A 27887-nucleotide genomic window follows, 5' to 3' on the forward strand; every position below is an offset into this window, starting at 1 on the left:
CCAGAAAAGAGATGGCCAGATAATCAAGATGGAACTGTCAAACCTACATGTATGTAATGTATTTTCTTTCTCTCTCTCTCTTCTCTAGGTCAGGACAAGTCATGTCATGACAATGAGTTTCATTGTGACAACAACAGGTGCAAACCCGAGATATGGCGATGTGATGGGGAGGATGACTGTGGAGATGGGTCAGATGAAAATCTGGAAATGTGTGGTAAGACTTTCTGAAGTATAATTGTATAGGCCCATGTAGGTCCCCTGTCCAGACAAACCCCACTGAAGTAAAGGGTCTGCCTGATTCCATTTTTAAAGGGGGAGCCCTACAACGCATCATATGGACTTGCTGTGAAAACAGCCTGACAGCTGAGTGCAAGTATTTCGACCGGTTTATAAATCAAACAAACAAACCACTTTGCATTCCTGCAATGGTTTTTCAAGAAAACAAACAGACACTCTATGTGAGTGGTGTAGTGAGATATGACAGATGAATGAAGGTCATGACTTGTCAAAGATGTGTGTGAAATGTCAAGTATGGAGTCAGATAGTGTCAAGCAAAGTACATGTAGCATCTCATGTATGACTCTGATATTGTGTCAGAACTCCTCCTATATCTGAAGTGATGCAGATGCACTTATGACACACATGAAGAGGACACTTTGCATGGCACTGAGCCATGTAGAATGTATATCAAGGTTGTGATATTATTCCTGTACAGATTAGAGTCTTTTCCCTCAATTTTTTTTTTTCTGAAAAGAAGTAGATACAACATCTCACACAACTTGTTTGCTGTTTGCAGTATAAAGATATGTTGGATGAATCACCACTTTTTACCTATCACAGCTTTATTGTCTTTTTTGTTTTTGGTTGTTAACTTGTGTTACCAATGTAAACCCTAACTTTATTTGAAATCTGAGTTTGTGAGGGATTCTTATCTTATGTATCATGTGATAAACCTGTCACACTGCTGTAACTTAGAGGTTAGTGTTTAATAATGAATGTGCATTTTTTAGTCGCGTGTTGTCTTAATGGCTCTAAAGGACTCAATAGGCTGTCTATCAGCCTGTCTTGAGATGTTGCTGTGGGTTATTTTATTGAGAAACTTGTATGTGATATGAAGAAAGCACCACCCTAATGTCTTTTTTTTTCCATTCGGTGTCGTTTGGACGACAGCTACCATGCATTGTCCTGTCTCCAAATACCGCTGTGCAAATCACATCTGCATCAATTCACGCTTTGTCTGTGATGATATCGACAACTGTGGTGATGGCAGTGACGAACAGTTCTGTGAGTATTAAAAGAAGAGCTCTTTGTTTTTTTTAAAAGAAATCTGAGTTTTGTTCTTTTCCTTCCTAAGTTTCTTTTTATATACATTCAGAAACCTGTGTGAGAAAAAAAAATATGGCAATAGAAAACATCCAAACTGATTTGGAAATAATGAAATACTTTACATCTCTCTGATCTCTCTATGTGATTCACTATGTACAACTGTACATTGTACTTGTAACTTGAAAATTTCTCATTCATGTCATGCAGCTAAGTATGACTTGTAGCAGATCCAGTGCTTTTGTTTTTGTCGAGATATGATCAGTTTCCACAGTCCTTTCATAGCTATTTGGAAAATATCTATGTTGTCATTTTATCAATATAGTATATTTTGTTGATTTGATAAATCCCATATGATATAGATTATATTTTGGTCCCCTCATTAGAGTACTAAAAAATATAAGAGATGCATCGATTATAAATTTTTATATCAAGGTGAGACATTTAGTTTTGTGTTAGTAAGGTTGACTTTAACTTTATTCCACATATGTCCAAGTTAATGATGTGCATGAACTGTGATTATGAATGTGTATGACGTCTTTGCCCTGTACCCCATGTTCAAGAAGACTCTATTTCCCCTGAAGAAGTAGACAATCATATTAGTTACGTTCAGACGGTGATCCTTAATTCAAGAATAAACTAACTTTTAGGATAAGCACTATGGGATGCCAAGAGTCATATGGTCCATTTTGTTTCAAAATGAGTCATTTCGGCAATGAAATGGCCATTTCATGTCGAAATCATCTGTACGACGCTTGGCGCCCCGTAGAGCTTATCCTCCAAAGTTAAGGATCACCATCTGAATGTAACTATTGTTTTTCTCACAAATGGTTTAGAAATTGTGATAGTCCATGGTATTGATTATCACTATTAAAACAGCATGATAAACTATGCTGCCTTGACCAATGAGTGTGTCTGCTTTTCAATGATATTTGACATTATAATCTGATATATGTGAATGAAAAATACCACAGGTGATGAGCCTCCCATACCCTGCATTAGCTCACAGTTCCAGTGCAGAAATAACCGCTGTGTGGATTCGGGCCTGCTATGTAACGGTGTGGACAATTGCGGGGATGGATCAGATGAACGGGGATGCAGTGAGTAATCTTCTTTCTTATCACCTTTTACTCTTAACCCATTGAAGACTAGCCTGAGTATACTCGGGCAGGTGTCTGTGGGAAATGCTTGTGAGAGGAAGATCAGCTCGTCCTCAATGGGTTAAAACGTATGAGCTGTTGTGCTCTTTGGGTCTAAACAATTCCAAGAGACTTACTATAAAGCTGTTTGTTTCGCGAGGTTTAATTTTTGCAAATTTTGTGAATCCCTGGTGGGTTGCAAATTTAACAACACGTCAAAATATTGCTACATGCGAGAGTATTATTGCACTTATTATAGCCTCGGCGTCAAAAATGCGAAAACAGCACCTTGTGAAAATATCAGTGACTTCCTCATTTGCAAAAAAAAAAAATATCTGTATGCAAAAATTACAGCTTTTACAGTAGTATATTCAAGACACAACTTTGTATAATGGGGAAATGACATGGGATTGTGAAGTATTCTGGAAGAGAAAATGTTATAACCAAAAATGAAAAGTTGTCTTGTGGTGGAATGGTTTCTGAGCTAAATGAATGAGAATATTGTCTGTGGAGTTCCCTCTCTGTGCCATGTAATATTATGATCAGTCATCAAATTTGGAAATCATTTTGGTAATAACAAGACAGCTTTTTCTTTTTCTTTTTTTAAACCGTGCTTTCGGGATCAATGCATAGAAGAACCTCAAATAATCACAATATGTTATTATATGTCATAATGCTGTCACGACATGACTGCTCCAGGCAAATGAAAACTATTTGATAATTATGTGCTATTAAAGCAAACAGCTTTGAGTTTTACAACAAAGATATGAATCGATGTGCAGTGCTCTGTGACTTGTAACTTTATTTCTTTCATTTAGGGGGCAACTGTAATAACAGCAACATTGAGTGTTCCCACAAGTGCTCTTTGGTGAATGGCAGCTACTACTGTACCTGTCACTCAGGCTTTGAGCTACAGCCAGATGGGGTGTCATGTGGAGGTATGTCAAGTGTGATGGGGCTAGAAGTGGCGGTTCCATGGCATTTGCTCCTGCGACAATTGCTCTCAGGAAATATCTGCACACTATAAGCCAAACATACAAAACCTACCCACAAACATAACCCTAACCCTAAAGCGAATCCTCACTTCAAATTGAACCTAAAACCATATCACAACTTTGACCCTATCCCCAAGTCCATGGATACAATAAGACCGGAGCAAATGTCACAGGAGTAAATGTTGTGTCACCACCTAAGAATGATGATGATGATGATGATGATGATGGTGATGAAGGTGATGATGATGATGATGATGATGATGATGATGATGATGATGATGATGATGATACCAATGATGATGATGATGATACCAGTGATGATGATGATGATGATGATACCAATGATGATGATGATTACACTAGTAGCAATGATTAAACTTTGATTTTAAGTATAGTGGTCACGTCACAGAATAAGGAGATGCTCACTGCAAGGTGGCAGCTGAAGTTATGATAAAAATAGATATATATTATATCAATGAAATATCATGATGACAAAGATAATGGTGGTGGTAATGTGGAGATACCAGTGGTGATGATGATGATGAGTTCTTTTCTAATGATAGTTAGGAGTAGATTTCAGGTTGGATGAGAAGATTGTGTAATGACTGTGAGCCTGTGAACTGCTAGCAGAAGTTCATGACACTTGAAGTGTCCATTCATCCACCAGCTGTAAGTTATTTCATGGCAGATGTGAATTTGACGTGAGATAATTTTAGTCTTGAGATTGGTAATTTCTGAGATCTTCATATCATACTGTACATGTAGAGCTGTTTGTTCTATACATGTAGCTGTAAGGATCCATCAGTGGAAAACAAATACATGCTGATATGACAACTGAAAATCTTGCTTTATGTTTCATTTGTGTTGCAGACATTAATGAGTGCAGACAGTTTGGTGTGTGTTCCCAGGAGTGTGAGAATAAGCAGGGTTCGTTTGTCTGTAGCTGTGTAAAGGGTTATCGGGAGAACCGGCAAAATGGCACCACCACATGTCGCGCAGAGGGTAAGTACTGTCAAACCAGATTTTTTTCATGTGCTTTCTAGTTTCACAAATTTCGTGAGAGCCAGGATTTGTGAGATTCAAATTCAAGCGAAAGTTCTTGTTTACACTACATGCATTGAATGCCAGTGGAAATTTGGATGAATTTCATGCCGCGGAAAAGGCCGTCAGCTCCAATTCGCAAAACATTTCATGGCGGGAACATTTCTTGCTTTACAGAATGTCACAGAACCTCTAGAATGTGAGCAAAGGGGTCAAGGGTCAATTAGAGTGAAATTCATACAGTCTTAAGTAGGCCTTGGGCTATCTATGGTGTCTGAACACATTTCTGCTTTCTATGACTGAGACTGTACATGAAGTAATGACAATTCTGCAAAGCATTGCAGTTCCATGAAATACTTGCTTTGTTTCTGTTTAGGCAATAGAAAATAATCCTTGTTAGGAAATGAAATCTCTGGAATTTGAATACTTTAGGGATTTACTTATAATTTGTGGACACTTATGATGGACATTGGAAGTGTCTCAGCCAAAATATGTCATGATAAAGCGGTTAATGATTCCAATTAAGCAGTGAAATAACATGTAATAAATTGTTACATTGAACAGGGTTCTCGCTAAAGCGGACCCTGATTATTGGGTGAGCACTGTATACACATTACCAATAAATGATAATAGCATCATCTGTGTATGAGACGATAGCAGTGTATATATATATGATATCAGTTTTCACTGGACTGAAAACTTAACTCTTTCCTTGCAGGCCCAGAACCATATCTGTTTGTGGCCGAAGAGGGAGCCCTTCATCACATTGCGACACATAGCGCAAACTCCTTCTTCCGCGAGGACACGAGTGTCGATGTCGGAACTCGAATTGTGTCTCTTGACATCCACTACGCCAATGGTCACGTCTACCTCATGTCCGGCTTCAACGACACGGGGTTCAGGTTGTCACGGTTACCACTCAACAACGATGCCAGGAGAGAGAAGCGACAAGTGGATAACTCAATAGGGGCAGTGGAGGTTCGTCCTGCTCATACATTACAGAATTTCTTGTAGAACAAACCAAAGTCTAATATGTTGCCTGTAATAGAGATAGTTGAATGTTGAATGATTGCCTCAATGCATGTATACACAACTTCTAAAATTCATTAATAATGTATTATCTTGTTACAGTTGATGGCTGTGAAGGCTGTGATAGTTCATGACATTCCTGCATGAAAACAATGTAAAGAAAGTAGATAGAGAATTCCACATACTTTCATTTTTTTATGACAGTAACACATTCCCTTTACTTGTTACTGACATATGTTAACTGTTGAAGACTAGGCCCGAGTATACTTGGGCAGGTGACTATGGGAAACGTATTATAGCAAAAGCAGCTCATCCTCAACAGCTTATGGGTAATGATATTTCCCAGCTTGTTGAAAGAGGGAAGTCAAGTGCTCTTTCATTATGCTAGAAAAATGAAAGTATTTTCAGTTCTCTTTAAATTTTCTTTATATCGTTGTCCAGCAGTGATGTCACAAACCAGGGGCGTCACCAGCTTTTTTTCAAGGGGGGTGCGTTTTGACACTAAATGTTTACGAGATTTTTTGAACAGACATTTGGAATATAGGAAGCTCTCAATCCCTAGACTTTTACTGTTTTTTGAGGGAAACCAAGCGGGGAAAGGGCACCGGCGTAGCTAGGATTTCATCTTGGGGGTGGGTGGGGGTGGGTGGGGTTAGTATGCGAGGGAGCGAGCAAGGGTGCGGAAGTGCCGGAGGGGGTTGTACCCCCTATAAATGGATTATGGAATGACGGTGTGAAACGACAAATTACTGGCAGCGATATCAGGAGAATGGCATAACGACTACATGCGAGCGAGCGGAGCGAGCGAGCTTGAAAATGTTGACATTTTGCAGTCCGAAAACTGCCGTTTGTAGCCATATTTTTTTTTTTGCTTTGTAAATTAAAGGGGGGGGGGCGCACCGGGAGCAACTGCTGGCAATTACTGGCAGCAACATCAGGTGAATGGCATAATAATTAAATGCGAGCGAGCGAAGAGAGCGAGCTTGGAAATTTTGACATTTTACAGTCCAAAAACTGCCATTTGGAGCCATATTTTTTCGCTTTGGAAATAAAGGAGGGGTGGGGGTGCAACGGGCGCAACTGCCGGTAATTACTGGCAGCAACATCAGGAGAATTGCATAACAATTAAATGCGAGCGAGCGAGCGAGCTTGAAAATTTTGACATTTTACAGTCCAAAAACTGCCGTTTGTAGCCATATTTTTTTGCTTTGGAAATTAAGGGGGGCACACTGAGCGCAACTGCGGGCAATTACTGGCAGCAACATCAGGTGAATGGCATAACAATTAAATGCGAGCGAGCGAAGAGAGCGAGCTTGAAAATTTTGACATTTTACAGTCCAAAAACTGCCATTTGGAGCCATATTTTTTCGCTTTGGAAATAAAGGAGGGGTGGGGGTGCAACGGGCGCAACTGCCGGTAATTACTGGCAGCAACATCAGGAGAATTGCACAACAATTAAATGCGAGCGAGCGAGCAAGCGAGCTTGAAAGTTTTGACATTTTACAGTCCAAAAACTGCCGTTTGTAGCCATATTTTTTTTGTTTGGAAATTAAGGGGGGTGCACCGGGCGCAACTGCTGGCAATTACTAGCAGCAACATCAGGTGAATGGCATAACAATTAAATGCGAGCGAGCGAAGAGAGCGAGCTTGAAAATTTTGACGTTTTACAGTCCCAAAACTGCCGTTTGTAGCCATATTTTTTTGCTTTGTAAATTAAGGTTGGGCGCATCGGGCGCAACTGCTGGCAATTACTGGCAGCAACATCAGGTGAATGGCATAACAATTAAATGCGAGCGAGCGAAGAGAGCGAGCTTGAAAATTTTGACATTTCACAGTCCAAAAACTGCCATTTGGAGCCATATTTTTTCGCTTTGGAAATAAAGGAGGGGGGGGGCTCACTGGGCGCAACTGCCAGCAATTACTGGCAGCAACATCAGGAGAATTGCGTAACAATTAAATGCGAGCGAGCGAGCGAGCGAGCTTGAAAATATTGACATTTTACAGTAAAAAAACAAACTGCCGTTTGTAGCTATGTTTCTTCGCTTTAGAATTTAAGATGGCGCATCGGGCGCAACTGCGGGCAAATACTGGCAGGCAATATCAGGAGAGCATAATGATTACATTCGAGCGAGCGGAACGAGCGAGCTTGAAAATTTTACATTTTACAGTCCAAAAACTGCCGTTCTTAGCCATATTTTTTCGCTTTGGAAATTAAGGGGGGAGGGGCACCGGGCGCAACTGCTGGCAATTACTGGCAGCAACATCAGGTGAATTGCATAACGATTAAATGCGAGCGAGCGAAGAGAGCGAGCTTGAAAATTTTACATTTTACACTCACAAAACTGCCGTTCTTAGCCATATTTTTTCGCTTTGGAAATTAAGGGGGGGGGGCGCACCGGGCGCAACTGCAGGCAATTACTGGCAGCAACATCAGAAGAATGGCATAAAGATTAAATGCAAGGGAACGGAGCGAGCGAGCTTGAAAATTTTGACATTTTACAGTCCCCTAACTGCCGTTTGTAGCTATATTTTTTCGCTTTGGAAATTAAGGAAGCGCACCAGGCGCAACTGCCGGCAATTACTGGCAGCAACTTCAGGATAATGGCATTACGACTAAATGCGAGCGAGAGGAGCAAGCGAGCTTGAAAATTTTGACATTTTACTGTCCAAAAACTGCCGTTTGAAGCTATATTTTTTTTTTCGCTTTGGAAATTAAGGAAGGGGGGGGGGGGGCGCCCGGTGCGCCCCTCCCCCTGGATCCGCCACTGGTAGTCAAGAGTGTGGGTTTATGTTCATGACTGGGGGAGGTATGACCAGCGAGGTGGCGTCGAAGTGACCAAGCGGGGAAAGGATGTTCAAAATCTGCACTTTAGAGCATCCCCTAAACTAATTGTGCGTGTTTGTTTATGTGTGTGTATTATATACTTGGAAAAGTTAGGAATTAGCCCAGGTCAAGTCTTTTTATTGGCAATGCAAGACATTTTTATATAGACTAGCATGTAAAGCAACACTGCAAAATCAATGATCTAGCTTTGATATAACGAAGCGTAAGGTACAAAGGTGTACATTCTACATCACATTGCGCAACATTGTAGCGACTCTTCGTTCGGATTTACTGAGTACACTGCGCACATTTTGCTTATATGCAGAATGCCAACCAGGAATCACGCTGAATCTTAATCTTTTGTCGGGTCCGGGCTTTTTGAACAATGTTTCACACTATATACCTATTTAATTATGGTTAAAAGAAATCATACAAAAATATCTTATTTCTTGATCACTCTTTCATTCAAAAGCAGTTTACTAACACTTGAACTACTATTTCGGTAAGTCTTTTTTTTACCAGCGGATTGGGAGGGGGCGCACCCCCCCCCCCCCCCCCCCCCCAGTGATTGGACAGATTTCTTGAATTCTAACAAAAAAGCAAGAAAATCTTTTCATCGCGGGAATTATGATTATGTGGGGTGGGGTAAATGGTGCGCTTGCCTTCCAATATTTTAATGGGGGCAACATTTTTGTTTTCTTTCAAAACCAAGAAAATCTTCTCATTTCGGGAATTATTAGTTATGGGGGGGGGCAAAATTAAAATATGCTTGCCCCTCCAATATTTTTATGGGGGTAACTTTTTGTTTTTCTGTCAAAAAAAGATAAGAAAATCTTCTCGTCTCTGGAATTATGGAGGGGGGGCAAAATGATATGCTTGCCCCTCCATTTCTTTTTTTCATTTCTTTTTTTAATGAGGCTAAGGCTCGCTCTTGGGCTGGCAATATGGATTGGTCAGAAGTAACGTAAATAGTCTCTACATAAATTTATTTGTAAGTAGCACACGTACATGCAAACGTGTATAAGAGCTCCGTATCGTACGGATGTACAGTACGGTCGATAAATAGTAAACACTGTAGGATACTAATAAATATGTATAAAATCAGTGCTGCCAGAACCAGAGGTGCGAATTGTTTTTGCCGACGATTTTGTGTGTGTGTGTGTGTGTGTGTGTGTGTGTGTGTGTGTGTGTGTGTGTGTCCCTGGTGCAAAATGTAAAAAAAGAAATAGAAAGGAATAGTTATTTAGCGTCCGGCGTTGAGGTCGCTCGCAGACTGATTTTTTATTTTTTTTATTTTTTTTAAAGGATCTGAAGGGGGGTGCGTTCGCACCCAACGCACCCCCCCTGGTGACGCCCATGCAAACTGTTGTAGTCTTTTCATCCAGTGATGGTGGCACCAAAATTTTAAAAATTCATAACTTATGAATGGCTTGACCAAAGTTCCTCAAACTTCAGTAATGTGTTCTACCAATATACTGTGTAATTTGTATTAAATGATTGTCAATATTTTGTATTCATGAAGTTTATTAATTCTTCTTTAAAAGATCCTATGATTTGTACAGAAGAGAAAAGTATTTGTATGTTATGTATGTCATGAAATTGCAGAAATAAATATCAAATATTTTAATCTTACATTCACTCAACCCAGACATAATGATGATAATGATGATGATGATAATAATAATAATGATAATGATGATAATAATAATAATAATAATGATAATAATAAAATAATGATAATAATAATAATAATGATAATAATAATAATAATGATAATGATAATAATAATAATAATAATAATAATAATAATAATAATAATAATGATAATAATAATAATAATAATAATAATAATAATGATAATAATAATAACAATGATAATGATAATAATAATAATGAAGAATAACACCTATACAGTGCTTATTACTGGCATTTCTAAGCAGATTAATATGGAAAAATATTAAATTAAAGTGTGGCATGTAATTGATTACCAATAATGTACATATTAAATCATATATCAAAACAATACTGTAAAACATGATATATTCGCGGCATGAAATTTTCGCGAATTGGAGCCGACGGCCTTTTTCGCGGCATGAAATTTTCGCGAATTGCCACTGGCGTTCAATGCATGTAGTGTAGACAAAAACTTTCGCGTGCATTTTAATTTCGCGAATTTTGGCGCTCGCGAAATTCGCGAAATTAAAATGCACGCGAAAATTCCTTGTTTTACAGTATATTTGGGTATCATTCCCCTTTCATATTGCGCACTGTGGAGTTCATTGTTGAGTTGAATGACATGCAACTACTGCCTGTGGGACATGATGAATACTCATTTCCCCACTGCACACACTTGTAGCTCCTGGAGCTGGATCGACCAGAGGGATTAGCTGTAGACTGGGTGGGCAACAAGCTCTACTGGACTGATAGCGCCCTCAACACACTCGAGGTGGCAGAACTGGATGGATCAAGCAGGCGGATTCTCCTGTCAAACTTTGTCGGATCACCCAAAGCTATAGTGGTACATCCCAAGAGGGGGTAAGTGCCACACACAAAAACAGACAAGTCCATATCACTGAAGGGGAGGACTAACTGTGCTTTAGAAAGTTGCATATCGCATATTGCATATTGCATCAATCCTTTATTTTCATTTTGCACACATTATTTTCAAGTTACTGAGTAAATACATGTACATTAAGATTTTCTTTTACATTTCATAAAAGTGAGAAGAAGAAGATCAAAATGGGTATTTGGCTACCTGCCCTTCGTGTAGGAAAACTCATATTCAGCTATTTGTTTATCAAACCCTTCATGTGCTCATTTTATATTCTATGCCATCAATTTAAAGATTCAGTGATTGTTGGAGTTTCCCCTTGGAAACTTTTTCTAGCATAATGAAAGAATGTGTGTGTGTGTGTGTGTGTGTGTGTATGTGTGTGTGTACCACTTGGAGAATTCTTGATATTCTTCATCAATCTTTAGCACTGATGGCATAGATGAAGGAATACTGATTGTCCATCAAAATATGTATTAAACAAATGTAAGCAGAATGAAACTGACCAGAAATGAATAGAATTCATTAGTGGAAAAATGGAATCCCATTTTCTTTTGTCATTTCTCCACTAATAAAATATGTGACCCGTGGCAACGATTTCAGGCAAAAGACGCAAGAGCAAATTCCCTCCTAGGCGGGGTACAAAGATTTTGACCATTATTTTTGTCGATTTTGGGTTTATGCAGAAATTGAATCTTTGATATATTTTCTACATCTACACTAAATTTCACAGCATAACACTAAGTTTTTCCTACCGAAAATGGATTTTTAAACAGCCTATGTTGGATCGCACTCGTCAGTTTCGATCTTCTTTCGAACGCTGTGCCACTATGCCCAGTGTTGCTATGGCGCGGCATCTCGTGTGTGATTGGATAGTGCGTCACACACATTTACATAGTTTGGCTTTCGGAGATACGCCTTGCAGCGTATCGGAAATGTTTTGTCCACGCATGCATGCTCCATTGTTGTTGCAACAATAGATACCAGTACACTCGGTCTTTAGCGTACGCTCTTCGTTTGGCTTTCTATCCGAGCTTTTCTACCGCAGTGTTTGACAACAGAAGTGAAACAAAACGTGAACAGCAACACGATGCAGCACTAACTTACGTAATGCAAAAATAGTTACGATGGGGAACATGGTTTAAGCGTATCAGAGTGGCAAATTGCCACACAAATCGTGCAACATACAATCGGAAATTGACTTCTTAATTGTGCTTGTGGTAAATACGACAGCAGGTTGACTCAAAAAGACAACAAAGAGAGAAAAGGAGTGGTCATTGAAATGACCAGTATTCACATAATACACCCAACATAGTAAACATCAAAATTGCACCTAACTATTAAAGTGAAGTCGTCTTTGATTGTTTGTTTGCTTGTCTGCTTGTTTACCGCACAATGCAACAACTGCACGGCTTGAAAAAAAAAAAACAGGAAGCGATACCCTTTTCATCTTTTTGCCTTCGAAAGAGTTCCAATGATGAAATTTACGAGACAAATCAACGCTATGAAAACGTGATTTGTAAAGATGTGGATACGAATGTGCCGCCCGTTCCTGTGACATATATGCACAGGCATAGCGTGTGGATGCTATTGAGTAATACATGCACCATACACACGTAACCAGCAGCTTGTAATTATCGTATCCGCCATCTTGACAGACGTACTGGTAAACAAACGGGATTGAAAAGCATTGTGCATTGGGCTCCATATGCCGAGTTCCGAAGAAGGTGCCCGGGAAATTTGACTCTCTCAGTTAGCCAGTCAGAAGCCGTTGTGGTTGCTAGATGTGGAGCTTAATCCCGATTGGCACGATTGTACGGATGGGTGATTCTCACCTCGCATCCCCGCTGGGCATTGTCTTCGAGCATGATGGGAATCTTTATAGCACGTTTTCTCGCAATTTTGTCAGGCTAACAAATCAAAAAGTGCATTATGTTTCGCTTTATATGACCACTTACAGTACCGGAGAATACAAGTGTTTTATATCAATGTAAAGCTTAGGAAATGGGCAATGTTATTCAATGAAAAAATGAATTTTCAAAATTCCCGACTTTTGCCTGAAACTATTGTCGCCGGTCACATATGTATTAAGTACCAACATGTCAATGCATAAAACGTGTCATTTACAGTATTTATAGCTGGATGTTTCAGGATTACTCTAAATACAGTTCCAAGAGATACATAATGTACACCAGTCTAGGGCATAAACTGTCTGTATGACATTGGCGGAGGGCTAGATACGTCATGCGAAGCATCCACAGTGCATGCTGTATTTGTTGAAATAGATTTTCAATTGAATTCTTTTGATAAATTTATTTCTTGCTTCTCATAATGGGATACATTATGAATTATAATGGACACAAAATATTGCACGTTGACAATTGCAAACAAACAAGAAAATATATACACATGATATACATGCATTAGTTGTGATGGCAATTGGTCAATATCATGGCTACTACTAAAACACCGATCAATTCAGTGCTTATTTACGTCGAAGTAGGGCAATTTGTCAATCAGTTGCAATAAACAGCTCAACTTGTACAAATGTTTGAGAAATATGATAGGACAGTCTATAAAAAAAGCAAGTTTGTATTGATGTACATTGCAAGCCCTAAATAGGTTCTAGATCTACAAAAAAAATGGTGAATGTATTTTTATTTTTCTACATTTTGTTTGTTTATTTGTTTGTTTTTTTAAATCTAGCCTGGTCTTTTTTACTACATGGGGCAATGAACCTGGAATTCATCGCATCAACATGAATGGCTCCAATTTTGTCACAATAGTCAAGGGCAACCTAGACCAGCCTACCAGCATCGCCATGGACTATGTGACCGAGAAGGTGTACTGGACAGACAGTAAGGGGCGCCGCATCGAGTGCTCAGACCTGAACGGTAGCAACCGTGTACCAGTTATCTCCTTCCCCAAAGGTCAGTGAACTCCCCGGGTGGTGATTTGGCTCAGTCGGTAGCACGTTTGCCTCCAGATCCAAGGGTAGGCCCCTACCGCATTCGATCCCAGTCTCCCTGAGCAGTGTTGTGTGGAAGCATTCCGTTCCCTCTAGTAGAGAGGCAATCTTTTGCGAGTAAAGCATGCATAGAATTTGAATACATTACAGAAATAGTCTATTGATAAATGGCGAATAAAATACAATCAACTTCAATCATGACTGTCTAGTTTATTGTGTCCATATTGAAAGTGTGATGTGCTTGAGGTTTGTTATGCTGTGTTGTATCACAGTTTTTAGTTTTGAATGAACTGAACTCAGATTGTTGCTACCACAAATAAACCTTCCATTGTGATGCATACAGTTCATGGCGTTAGCATTAACTATTCAAGTGCCACGTTGGCATGCCTGAATCAGTTGACGGTGTGCAAAGTTTGCATATTTTGCTCAAACACACAAACCCACCCAAACCGATCTACAGATTGCCAAATACCACAGTACAGTGATAGTTTCACTAGCGTACTTGCTATTCCATTCCTCTCACATGTAGCTTGCATTGCGTGGTGATTGAATTGTATCAGGGCAATTGCCCCCAAGGGTCAGGGGAAGGGTCCCGGGGTAATTGCCCTAGACCTGATTGAATACCATTGTTCCCTAAAGTGATTTGTTTTTTCAGGAAATTGTAATTGCCTGTTATAAAATAGTTGTGTGTGCAAAAGTCTTGGCTAATGATGTAGCTCCTGGCCATTTGAAAGGGGAAAAAATAATTGATTTATCATTAAATTGACATCCCTGGAAATCTTAGAATTTTGTGTACAACTTTGCTCACTGCATGTCTAGTGTAAACATTTTTATAACAAGTTACATGGCTTTAAAATACAGAATGTTTTCAACAAGCGCATGTGCATTGCAGTCTCAGAATAATGTGGCACACATGGGGTTTACATTGTGGCACACAGGGGGTTTACATTGTGGCACATGTTAAAAAGAGTTGATAGAACTTTTTTCAACTTTTGACTTCACAGATTCTGGTGTGCCCTTCTCCGTTGATGTCTTTGAGGAATGGATCTATGGAGTTACCAAGACACCATACAGGGTCTTCAGGGTCAACAAATTTGGGAATGAGAGTTCCCAAAGTGGTCAGCTGACTTATCTGACCGAGCCACTGACCAGGATGTCAATGGTCAAGATTGTCCAGAAAAACAAGCAGGATAGTAGTGAGTATTCGTTCCAAATGTTTTGACTTGGCTGACACATTCATGTGCATGTACAGAATTAGTAATGTGTATCTACAACTTTACTGTAACTGTTTAATAACTTTTGTCATAGCTGTTCAAGATAATCAGTGTTTGTGCAATTTATGAGATTAAATTATATGAATATTTATTGTTGTTTCAGCTGCTAAATTTGGTTTTATCGGCTGGAGTGTAAATGGAATTCCATTTTATTGAAGGACATGCATTGAGACTGTACTTGTATGTCAGTGACTATATTATATGCGTTGTAAGTATGTTCAAGAATATGCTCTTGCCTTTCAGAAGCTAACAGTAACTACAGCCAGTGTTTGTGTGATTTGCTGTAAACCTGGCTAAAGAATTGAGCCAAAAAGGAGCCTTACTGAGAGAGCATCTAATGTTCAAAATGAATTCAATAGAATTGTGAACATGTCAGAAAGCATTGTTTGTAAAATGCATAGGCTAGTTTACTCATGTATTTTTGGAAGTGATTCACACTTGATGCCGATGAAAAGTTGAGCCATTTACAATCCATGTTGAACTACCCCCACTGTCCAGCTTTGACCAACCCCTGTCTGCCAAAGTCCTGTGCAAACCACCAGCTCTGCCTCATCAATGATCTCATGGCAGACAACGCAGGCATCACGTGTCTCTGCCAGGATGGTTACATCATGACCAGAGGAATATGCATCAAGGAACAGGGTGAGATTTTGCAAGGAGACATCCTCTGATGCATTGGGTTTGGATTGTAGCTTGATTCAATCACCAAACTATAGAGTACCAAAGTGTGACTTCATAGCTGTATATCGTCATGGAAACGGGTTCTGAACAACCTCACAAGCCCGCCCAAATACATTTGTAGCTGTGAACACAATGGTTGCTGCTAGCAATGATTGTACCTGGTTCCAACCCACTACCCAAAGCCCTGTGCAAGGATATCTTGTTTGGAGCCAGTACTAAGCGATAACAAAAGACCGTGAAATCATCATTTCAATGTTCTATGTGATATCTGTGTTAGAAGAGGACTATTTAGCAGGCACTTATTAGAGGTGTAGTGTAATTAACAGATTGCTTTCCTCACTCATGTACATGTAAATTACTGTAAATGTGTCATGACTTCGCATATTGCTCTCATCAAACAATGATGATCTTTTTGTCATTCCAACACACAGGCTTAAATTCTAGTCAGCACAGCGCTGTCAATGTTTGTTTGCAATACCAGTATGTGACTGTTACGCAGACATATCTGAGCAGTAGTAACCATTTTGTACCAAACATGGGGGATGGTGTCCATTTGTATGAATATTATCAGCAGTAGTATGAATATGACAGTAAATTTGAACATTATGGAAAATTTGAATAATCTTTTTTCAAAGTAACTCACATTTTGGATTAATTTAATAAAGAATGTACATGTTCAAGTGCATTGTTGGGGCCATTTTAAAAGAACTTTCAGAGATACTTACTTTGGAAATTATGCAGAATTGCAGGCAAGTAAATTTTTGGCATTCCTTTGATTGCATGTTCAAGTCAGGTGTACCTTGACAGTCCATTGATGAGAATGAAAGTCTTTTACACTCTAAATGTTTGGACAATGTTTACCTTAGTGTTCTCTGAAACTATGACTGCTGTTTTTCTCATTTGTGTTCATATTTTATGTGTTATTCTTCTGTTTTACAGTCCAGTCACCGTGCCAAAATGTCCAGTGCATGAATAACGGGACTTGCATCAAAGTGAATGAAAAGGGGAAATGCAGGTGAAGATATTTAAAAAAAAAAATTAAACTTTCAAATCTCTGCCCTCAGACTGACATCAGGGTCATAGTATACATATATTGACTGCTTTGAGGGGCATGGTTAAAACTATTCACCCAGAGATGATCTCTCAACAGTGCTATGCCTTAGACTTCATCTTGGGGCATATCACTTCAGAAATCATATAGGGCAAATAGTTTTAACCTGAACCCAAAAAGAAGCAGTACCGGTAAATACATGTCTTATATACCATATCCCACGTGATTTAAGTTTTAAGCTGAATTACGGCATTGAAATGAAGCTGCCATGTCACTGGTCAGAGAAATTACATGTAATATCATATCACAATGCCCACATATAGATACGTGTGCCAGATATACTTACATGCATCTTGAAAAGCCACTATCTGACTGCTGGGCAGTGTGGCAAAAACTATTTACTGCACCTTGGACCAATCAGAATCGAGGATTTATCAAGTGAGGTATATAATGCAGAATAGACACTTCTAACATTTCCCCTGAGACTGTAACTTGGCTAGAACACCTGTAAGAGACATTGTTTAGCTGCCCCTGCCTCATACACAAAAAGAAGAAGCCTGATAAAGACAACTTTAACACCTCTACATTGTCTGGCAGTGCCCCGTTTCATAAAACTTATTAGTGACAAGTTGTCATAGTTGTTATAAGCTACTGAAATCCTTGCATCTGATTGGCTAAGAGCAAATTTGTCACAGAAATGTGGCAGTTGTCACTGATAACAAGTTTTATGAAACGGGACCCTGGTCTTACTACAAATAGTAAGATTTTAGTTTTAGGTGCTCATGTGTGATTATGACAAGGAATGGTTTTGTAAAAGTCATATTTCATACATTTTTAAATGCTTACTCTGTTTTACTGATAGAAAAGACTTCGAGCAATGTTATCATATTTTCAATCTAAGTTGTATGTTGTGTGTATATTTACTGTATTATAAGTTAAGTGTACTGTCATGTAAAGACTGAGAAGGCTCCAAAAAGCAACAGTAGCCGCTCTGTTCATGTAACAATGAAATTTAGGAAGGCAATGATTGTACGCATTTTATGGCATGCTGATGTTGATAGAATCAAAACTGAACACAGGCGTATCATGCAGGGGACCGTTTCATGAAACTTTTTGTCAGTGATTTACACTGACAACTGTTAAAAGCTACTGAAATCCTTGCGTCTGATTGGCTAATAGCAAATTTGTCGGTGAAAACCTCCGACGAACTCGTTGATGAAACACCCCCCAATTCTCTCCTCTATGGTACAGGTGCCCGTTCCCATTCTATGGTCCATTCTGTGAGAGAGACAGGTGCAAGTCCCACTGCCAAAATAATGGTCAGTGTACCTACAGTGCAGGGGGAGTCCTTAGCTGTGAGTGCAGACCACGATGGGAGGGACCGTACTGCACCATCGACAAATGTCGCAGCTTCTGCAGCGGCCATGGGAGGTGCATTGAAAATCAAGCTGATGGCACAATTTCATGCAGGTAGGATTGGGCCTTTGTTACTATTCTTTGTCAGAAATGAGCCATTGTCCTGTTTGTTGTGATGCATATTGACTTAAATGATATTAACACACTTTTATTATGGCTGAAAGCATCGATAATCATTGTATCAGGTTATAAAGTGTGAATGATAACAGCTTTCCTTTTGTAATAGGGTTGTTCCTTTTTCTCTTTTTTTTTCAGGGAAAGGGTATAAGCCTTATTCTTTCTTGTGTTTCTGTTTGTTTTTTTGTTTTTTTTTCAGACATCTGTTTTCAGTGAACTCTTGAAGATTGATGAGAAATACATTTTTTTTTTTGGCACCGTTTGCTTCCAGTTTGTTCCCATTTTTTGAACTTCAGAGTGAATGTGTTTGCACTCTACCATTTTCTGCGCAAGAGTTGCACGATACCAGTGCTCAGATGGTAATTCTACTCGTCTCTGCATGTATTCTGCATGTAGAGATTTCATGTGTTCAATCTGCCACCATGTCTTTGCCTCTTACTCTCTTTCAACAAATTAGCTGTGACCCTAAATGGACGGGAGACCGCTGTGACGAAAGAGTATGCGATAACCACTGCCAGAATGGTGGTGTTTGTCGCTATGACAACCAGGGGCAGCCCACCTGTCACTGCCCCAAGGAGTTCCCCGGTACAAGGTGTGAGGGCCTGCCGTTTTGCCAGGAGTTGTGTGGGCAAGGCAATGACTGCGAGCAAATAGGTAAGAAGCTTTTTTTCTTGGTTGGGCTGTTTATAAGGACGGCTGATGTTAGTTTATGGAATGAGAATATGAGATGTTCATTACTCATACTTTGGCATTGTAGAGTCATGAAATAAATTGTTCACATGTTCTCAGATGTCGGGAATGATTGGAAATTTAATGTCTTCCTTATCACAAATTTTGTTGGTAGTAATTTTCAGGAATTTGTGATGAGAATAATCAAGTGAATTTTTAGCCCCTTTGTAGTTTTGATAGTATTTGTGTCCTTTGGTAAAACAGGAAGAATGTAACTACCACTTGCTTTCAAGGCTAGCAAAGAAATAATGTTAAGATTTTTGAGATGAATGTAATGCCTGTTTATGGTGTAGAAAAAAGCTTATGCATGGTGTAGAAAAAAGCTTATGTATTTCAGCTGCTCAACTGCATTCATTTAGACAATGTTTGCTTACATGTAGTTACATAGAAATGCTATGGCTATGTCATTTAGCTGTGTTCTCCACATTTTCATAAGATCCTTTGGTATTCTATGACTTCAAATTCATATGTCTTTTTTTAAAATTAATTCTTGAACTTGATACTTCTTCGAGTAAAATCATATGAAGTTATTTTTTTTTACCTTCAGTTTCCATTTCAGTTTTCTTTTAGAGCCTACTTGAAATTATCTGTTTGTACTCCAGTAAAATAAATTGATTTGTGAAATGCTTGGTTCCTGCCGCATAGTGCTCAAAATGTGCCACATACAGAGGTCTATAATGGAGTAAATTGTCTTCAAAGATAGAGGTGACCAGAACTATCAAGTGTCAGTATTACTCTGAATTTTTGCATGGTGGAGGTGGCATTCTTTTCAGACTTTTGTTGATGACTATTCATGCATGTAAGAATGAATTTGAGGTAACAAGTTGTGTTGTGTGTTTCCTCTACCAGGAACGGAAGTCAAGTGTGTCTGTTCATGGAGATACCAGGGGCCACAGTGTGAGGTGGACCGCTGTGCTAATTGTAGTGGAGCTAACCACTCCTGTACGCTGGAGAATGATGCCATAAAATGCATGTGAGTATGCCAGGGGCAGTGACCAAAAAACCAAAAAACAAAACCTTACCCCCCCCCCACCCCCACCAAAAAAAAAGAATAAATAAATAAATAAATAGATAAATAAAATACTTTCATTTCCATTGCATCATTATGACACTTTCTTGTTCAATATTTTTTCCCTCACTTTGCAAATATCTTTGGTGACAACAATCTCAGGTATAGTTCATCGTCGCATGCCGAGATATATCTTCTTTGCGCATGTATTGATTTTTTATTGGAAAACTTAGTTTGTCAAAGCCATATATCTGGAGCCTTCAGCTCTACTAGACTATAATAGCAAGACCTTTAGTACCAGCTGTTTATCAAATTAAGATTGTTTTTTCAAAGATTGTTGTCAAGTTGGAGATATATTCATGACATAAAGCTTTTATATTGTTTGTGTTTCTTTTCAACAGTAAGCCCGACAAGCATACGTCCAAAAATACCCGGCAATCTAACAGTAAGTCCCTGCATTGGTACCTGACATTTATAGTAACACTGCACTTCCATGCACTGCAAGTTTTACATTAAAGTGTATAGTGAATTCTAGGGTCCGTTGCATAAAAGTTACAATTATGGCAACTTTGCCATCCAGTGGTGACTACCATGGCAACAATACTCAACAGCCAATCAAAATCAAGAATTCCAGGGAAGTTCCCATTGGATGGCAAAGTTACCATAATTGTAACTTTTATGCAACGGGCCCCTAATTTTGTACTTCAATGGCTGTACGACAAAGATAGGGGGAGAAAATTCTTTCTCCATTCCAAAACACTGTATCTAACTTACCAGTTGAAAGGAAGAATCTTACATCTGTCTTTCTGTACAGTGTTACAACACGATGATCTCACAACTTCATTGACTTTTAATGACTAATAATGTGCATACTGTGATGTCATGCACAAGAGAGTGATTCATTCATGATGCCTACCTGTTGCTCAGAGTTAGCTGAATTTTAGAAGGAAAAGTTTCACTTGTGATTAACTGGAAAACAGAGAAAGCTTTCCATAGCCTACTTCACGGCCAGATTTAACAGTGATGCTCATTTTCACACAACAAATACAATGTAATATTATTGCTAGTGATGAGGGAAACTTTTGTGATGGTGATGCAATAGTGATCCCGTATATCTTGGCTTTACAACATATTACCACCCTGTTCCGGCAGTCTTTATAAAATCAACATTTTTCACTTTTTGATATTAAAGGGACTGTACAGTATTGGTTGATGTGGGGATTCATGTTTTGAACATTCCTAAGTGAGATAATGAGAAACCTCTTATGAAATATGAAAGAGCATGTCATTCTAAGAAGAATTTAACGTTTATTTGATGAAATTGGTTTTCAAATGGCTGAGATATCCAAAAAAGTGATAGTGATAAAAGGCGACAGGCCACGCCTTTTATTAGGATCTCTTTGTTTCACCTAGTTTTTGGATACCTCAGCCATTTCAAAACCGACTTTCATCAAATAAACTTTTGATACCCCTTAGAATTGCATGTTCTTTGACATCTCATATAGTGGTTTCTGAATATCTCGCAAAACGTTAAAAGCTCAATTCTCACCTCTACCAGAACTGTACACACCCTTTAAATGTTGGTACCTACAAAGCAAGTAGACTAGTTGTACAGTTGAGTGTTTGTGTCTGTGTGTGTCATCATGTTTGTGTGTGTTTATCTGTCTGTCTGTCTGTCTGCCTGTATTTAGGATGTCTTTGGACATCAGCAACGGTGAAGGACTCTCGAGTTCTACAGACTCATGCTGCAATGTAGGACATACTTCCATAGTCAGTCTCTTCCTTAATAGCTAAGAAAAAGTTACAGTTAATGTTCTTGTCATTTCATGCTTGTACCAAGAATGTGAATTTTGAGCCTAGTTTTTTATCCTCTCCATCTTTATTCACGCACAGTTGCAGTGGCTGTGGTAATCTCTGTGCTCATCGTGGCAGTTCTTCTCATCCTTATGGTTTTGATCTGTCACCGGTGGAGAGGGAGGTAAGAAATCATGCCTCAAGTCTTTAAAACCTGAATGTTATATACTGAACTATTTCTGAAGGGCACAGCCCCAGAGTACGTTTTTCTTCAAATAAGCATTCATGGTAAATAATGCTCTCCTAGTTTGTTCAGTTGGTGCCACAGATCAGCCATTGAATACTAACTCCGTATTTCAGTAGAGTTTGCAACTCTGCATCATTTCGTTATTAAATTACAAGAAGAAAACAAAACAAAACAGAAGTCAACATACTGACAGAAGGGAATAAAAAGGGAATTCCTTTATTTCTGACAATGTGACAGCTAATATCAGTAATGAGAGAGGTTGGTGCAATTTGGTATATCAATAGGTAGCCGGAGGTTAGCAAAGTTTGACATATCACTTATTCTCTTGTTTCATTTGCTCTGTACTTCTCATTTTAATGTTTGAGATTGGTTCATGTCACATCCAAGGTCACATGGTGTTGATAATTTATTTTCTTTTCTTTTTTTCATACAAAGATGTGTATGTACATTCAGTCCAGTGGCTTCTTTCTATCACCTGTTACCTGTTATGTGTATGAATGTTTTTATTGATGATGAAGAGCCATGACAGAATGAGAAAATATGTCATACATTGTACATTGGCCCTGAGACAAGTGGGTATAAGATGATGAGATATACAATGTAGTAAGATGAACATTTCAAATGGTTCAGATTCTGAAAATATGCCAGAACAATAAAAGAAAAACCATCAGAAATATGAAAAAAAAAAGCATAAACACTATGATGGCTACCTCCTTGCTAGCAGCAAGGGATAAATGAACCAGTGTTGGCTTCTTGACCTCTGACCTTCTTGGCATGCGAACAGATTGAGAAACAGTTTCCGTCACCGGAGGATAGAGGAGGAGGAGGAGGAGGATGACATGGAGTTTGGTAACCCCACCTTCAAATACTCCCGGCAGCTGAACCAGGAGGAGGACGAGGGGGATCAGATGGAGGGGCCTTTCACGATACGAGATCACAAGGTAGGCATATACTTTCCACTCCTCTGGAGACTAACTGTGTGCACTGTCTTCTGTAGGGTGGCATATCAAGATGTATCTACACAGGGGACTATGGCAGTGGCGGATCCAGGGAGGACCACACCGGGTGCACGCCCCCCCCCCCCCCCCCCCTTGTTTTTGTTTTTTTGTTTAAATAAAAAGAAAAAAAAAATGGGGGAGGGGTGCATGCGCCCCCCCCCCCTTTAATTTTGTCAACGTGCCCCCTCTTTACAGAATTTCTGGATCTGCCCCTGTATGGGAGACATTTATGTGCTTTTTCAGTGGAATCAAGATCTCAAGTCCATGAATTAATGAGTCTCTTGATGATTCTCATTTTACAATGAGCTCAGATGATAGATAGCATAAGGTGACTGTCACTAGTCATCTGGAGCGAATCACAAAGGGGTCGGCATCATTCACCCATTTTCCAGGGTGGGTATGTGGTGGACCACTTTACTGGGTAGCACCCTGTCTCTCGATAAAAACATTATGCGACCCATTACCTTGTTGAAACAATAAAGTCGTAGATGTTAAATTCCGGAAACTTACAAAAGTGAAAGGTGATTCAGTTGAAAAGCAAACATATTAAATTTTCAGTGATAAATCTACAATTTTAATGTCTGAAATACTTTCTGTCTGAATATCAATGTCTAAGAATGTTTGAAATGTATAGACGTTGTACTCCTTTTGAAACCTGTTACTGAGGCATGTGCAATCCTGAGAGTCTTGAAGAATCTGGAATACCAAGAACCGAAAACTGACATTTGGCGACATTTTTTTTAGGTTGGCATGTTTGATACATATACTCACACCAAAGATGCTTAAATATCCAGAAATGTGATCACAGTCTTATAGTTCCTACATTACCATCATTGCCCATGAGTCAATGATTACAAGGAATTTCATTTTCACCGTAAATCATTTATTTCTGATTTCAGTTATAGTTAATCAATTTTGATGGAAATCCTGTTAGTATATGATGACATGTCATGACAAGTTTGAAAACCAGGCATTTATGTACAGTCAAAAGTGGATGCAGTGAGATATATTATTTGAAAAGCACTCTGCCTGCAGGACTATGGGAAACTTCACAACAGCTTTAAAAAAAAAAAAAAAAAAGAGGAAAATTAAAAGTTACCAGCACAAGTGTTGAAAGGTCAGTGTCAACACAGGTAAAATTTGATCTTCTTAAGATACTGTTTGGGAAATGATAAAACACATACCATTCAAATGGTTTGAGATACCTGTACGTTGTGGAAATGATTTTTACAAAATAAACGCCTTCAAAATTTGACCAGGTCCAGAAGTTCAAATGATAATCAAAGAAAATAGAAACAGTAATTGTGCTTTCCAAGAATGCACATCCATTTGCAGCCTTTGATATTTTGTTTTTGCTATTCTGTTGTGTCCTCTACAAGATTTTCTTTTATTTGTATATAGTTATTATTATTTTGACTAAGGAGCACCATTTTTTATGCCTTTTTTTATGAAAGAGTTTTATTGGTTCTGCATTAGAGAGGGAGAAAAATTGCAAATCTAGGCGTGCCTTGCACTAGTGGATATTTGTGACCCGCTACAACAAAATGATCCTAAAGTCGGGCGAGGTCGATTATTTGAAAATTGCATGACACAATTCCCTAATCTTTCTGCTTTAAATTGATATATAACACGTCTTATAAAAATAATCGGCTGCGGAGATATCGATGTTTAAAAGAGAGCATGTCAAGACGTCTGGGAATCACTGTTTCGAGAAAAGCGCCCTAAAAGTTCTCCTTGCGACGCAATCACAATCAAGAGACACGCAAGTCAGTATTCACCTCCGGACAATAGAAGTTAAGCCCTAGCAACCGCCGAAATGCTCATTCAAACACAGCGTCGGCGGTCTCCTCACCGACCAATCAGTGACCAGGATGTCAGGAGAAGCGGCTAGGCATAGCGCAACCCGCCCGCACGCACCAGTCGACTGGGCAGTGTGCGAGCTTCATGCTTCGGTTAGCGGCAAGCAGCAAACTGACCAATGAGATCACTCTGGTCGTTGTTAGGGGTGGAGCCTATGTGTGGCGCTCAATCCAAATGTTCGAACCAGTTTCTGCTTCCTTGAAACGTCAAAAAACATGGCCCAGAAAAACGCTATTTTTTGTCCCTTTCATCATTTTGCTTCAAAATTTCGACAGATGATAGAAAACATGTCAGACTCTAATAATTTGTCAAATTCAGAAAACCATAAGTTTTGACCAATTTTGATGCTCTAACTTCAAACTCGATTTTGACGGCTTCGACCGTGCGCGACTTTAGGACCATTTTGTTGTAGCGGGTCACATTTGTTTAAAATAGAATGATTTTAAACAATGCCATTTTTTATGCATGGCTGGTATTTTGTTTGTCAAATAAGCATTTCTTGTTCATAGTTTATTTTTGGAACGAAGGATTCTGTTGTTTCTATATTGTAATACATGATAAAGTGAAACTTTGCTGTGTTTCAAAATGCCATCTTGCAATCATCCTATTTTTGATGTGTTGTAATCTCACAGCCTGTTTCTGTACTCTGCTGGCTATCACTATATCTCCATTCTTCTATGTGTTTTGTTTTGTTTTCAATGCTGCCCGCCTTGGTTGCTGCAGGGAGCAAAGAAGCTCAACACACCAATTTACCAGAGATTGAACAATGAAACTGAAGACCTTGCGGTCGATTCTAACATTTAAATAGCCCAACCCACTCCAATACATACATGCAGGTTGTTTGCTGGAGTATATTTGTTCTCAAACTTATTGCATGCTATGATTGGTGATCATGTGCTTTTCTAGAGTTTCTCATTCTTTTCTTTGTGAGCCAACTGTTTTGTTAAAGCTTCTCTAAGTTTGGCATAAAGAATAAAAGCTGTTTACAGCTACTCATTGCAAATAGATGGGAATTGCTTTCCTTGATGTTTTGTCGTCATGTGGCTTGGGAATACATTGTGTTCTCCCTATGGAAACCATTTTAACAGTTATGTCATTAAAGGGTTCCATTAATTTTAAATTTTATCAAAATGTAATTTGTCTCTAGCCATCATCTGCTGGTCAAGCTACTGTATTCTAAGCTGACCATTGTTAAGATAACTGCTTAATAAACCAGATAGATCTATGATGCCTGTATTATTTTGACCCAAGTCATATTTAGATTAGATGCTCTCAATCACATGCATGTCAGTCATGTTAAGGAATTGTTGATTGTGGTTTTTAGTTGCATTGGGCAATGTTTAGTCCATCATATTGTTCAGTGAAGTTCAGATTGTTAAAATTTGTTGATGGACATTATAGTTATATTCTCATTGTCTAGTTCTAGCGCACGAGTGGATCTACACTGTATTCTTGCAGCTCCCTTGTCATTTAATATGCTCCATATAACTCTGCTGTGATAGTGATTTGAGATCCATGTCCTACTACTACACTGAAATGATGCGAAGGGTGACAGTGAAAGACAGAGAGTTTATGGAAACCAGATTGAGGAGGGAGACACTTTGCAAAACACAAACAAGCAACAACAGAAAACCCCAAACAAACAAACAAACAAACAAATAAATATGCAAGGCTACTTCATTGGAAAGCTGAAGTATACTATACTGCTTGCGAGTGAGAATCAGCCAATGTTTTCACATACAAGCCAGAGTCATTTCTTTCCAGTTGAAGTGAAGTTCCAATTGTTTGAGATTTGACTCTAAAATTGGAAGGGGAGAGGGAGGGGGTCTCTTAGCTTAACGTATAACCAAGTAGATATCAACTGTGTACCTTTGTGTTGTTTATCAGAGCTTTGTTATTTTTATTTGCTTGTATTTCTGGACTATAATCAATGGTAGTCAATCAAATGTGTGAGTATGATGAACCTAAAACATTGGTGATCATGTGCAGGAATAGCAGTATTTCTGTTTTTAGTGCATTTTTGTGTTCAGTCTATGTGACACTGGTTCATTTGTGTAGTGCATATGTAGCCATATGTGGAGTTCATAAATTTGTTATGTGCTTTGGTGTATTGTGCATGTGTTATTCTATGAAGTTTTCATATGCTGGACATGATGCGTGAATGTCTGAAAAAATGAAAGCAGTCAGACACATGTGACCTGAAGTCCAGTAAAACAAGTTTTGATTGTCAACATTATTCATCACATAAACCTAGATTTCAGCTTGCTGCTTTTATTGCTTTTATGCTGTTTATTAGAAAAAGGGGCATTAGACTAGAATAAACCTCTTTCAGTCATGCAGATAATATCCACATCATTTGATTTGATCAATAAATGGGAATGGGACCTGAGCGATCTGCCTATTTTCAGTGCTGCAAGTATCCATATTAATATGTGCATTTTGACAAGACGTGAAGTTTGTGAATGCAATTCCACAATAACGCGGATTAGTTCTAAGCTGCGTTCAAAACTTCACCTGTTTTTTGCACGTGCGGATTAAACAGTACATCTTGGGAGGAGCATGTGCAGTTATGATGATTATATTTATTTGCAGAATAATTTTTTTAAGGTTGTTTGTTTAAAAAAAAATAATGTGGATTATTTTCACATGCATTATTCTTATTTTTATTTATTATTATTATTGCATTAGGGGATGCATTTGTGAAAGGGAGTATTGTTTCATCTTTGTCTACTCTTGAATGCCTGGTCAGTAGACATTACCACCAAAGACACTGTTTCATGATACATACAATTCTTCAGCAGTGACTGCCATGAATAGGCTTGAGCCTATCGTCGCTGTCAT

The 27887-nt window shown here is 38.8% G+C and overlaps 1 protein-coding gene across 1 annotated transcript in view; it reads left to right on the plus strand.

The window, feature by feature from the left end:
• LOC139728024 (low-density lipoprotein receptor-related protein 1-like) overlaps nt 1–27887 on the plus strand; it is a 232661-nt gene that overhangs the window by 201374 nt on the left and 3400 nt on the right. Inside the window, exons 72-88 of the mRNA XM_071638990.1 lie at nt 89–214; nt 1171–1284; nt 2298–2423; nt 3281–3400; nt 4328–4459; nt 5217–5476; nt 10708–10886; nt 13609–13832; nt 14875–15066; nt 15643–15786; nt 16765–16840; nt 18128–18346; nt 18867–19063; nt 19988–20111; nt 20549–20592; nt 22041–22125; nt 22973–23129. Of these exons, the coding sequence (XP_071495091.1) occupies nt 89–214; nt 1171–1284; nt 2298–2423; nt 3281–3400; nt 4328–4459; nt 5217–5476; nt 10708–10886; nt 13609–13832; nt 14875–15066; nt 15643–15786; nt 16765–16840; nt 18128–18346; nt 18867–19063; nt 19988–20111; nt 20549–20592; nt 22041–22125; nt 22973–23129 (2519 nt within the window). The remainder of the gene's footprint in view (nt 1–88; nt 215–1170; nt 1285–2297; nt 2424–3280; nt 3401–4327; nt 4460–5216; nt 5477–10707; nt 10887–13608; nt 13833–14874; nt 15067–15642; nt 15787–16764; nt 16841–18127; nt 18347–18866; nt 19064–19987; nt 20112–20548; nt 20593–22040; nt 22126–22972; nt 23130–27887) is intronic.

This window comes from Diadema antillarum, unplaced genomic scaffold (genome assembly GCF_040938485.1).
Source record: "Diadema antillarum isolate AM-2024a unplaced genomic scaffold, OU_Dant_1.0 seq00000161_RagTag, whole genome shotgun sequence".
NCBI lineage: Eukaryota > Metazoa > Echinodermata > Echinoidea > Diadematoida > Diadematidae > Diadema > Diadema antillarum.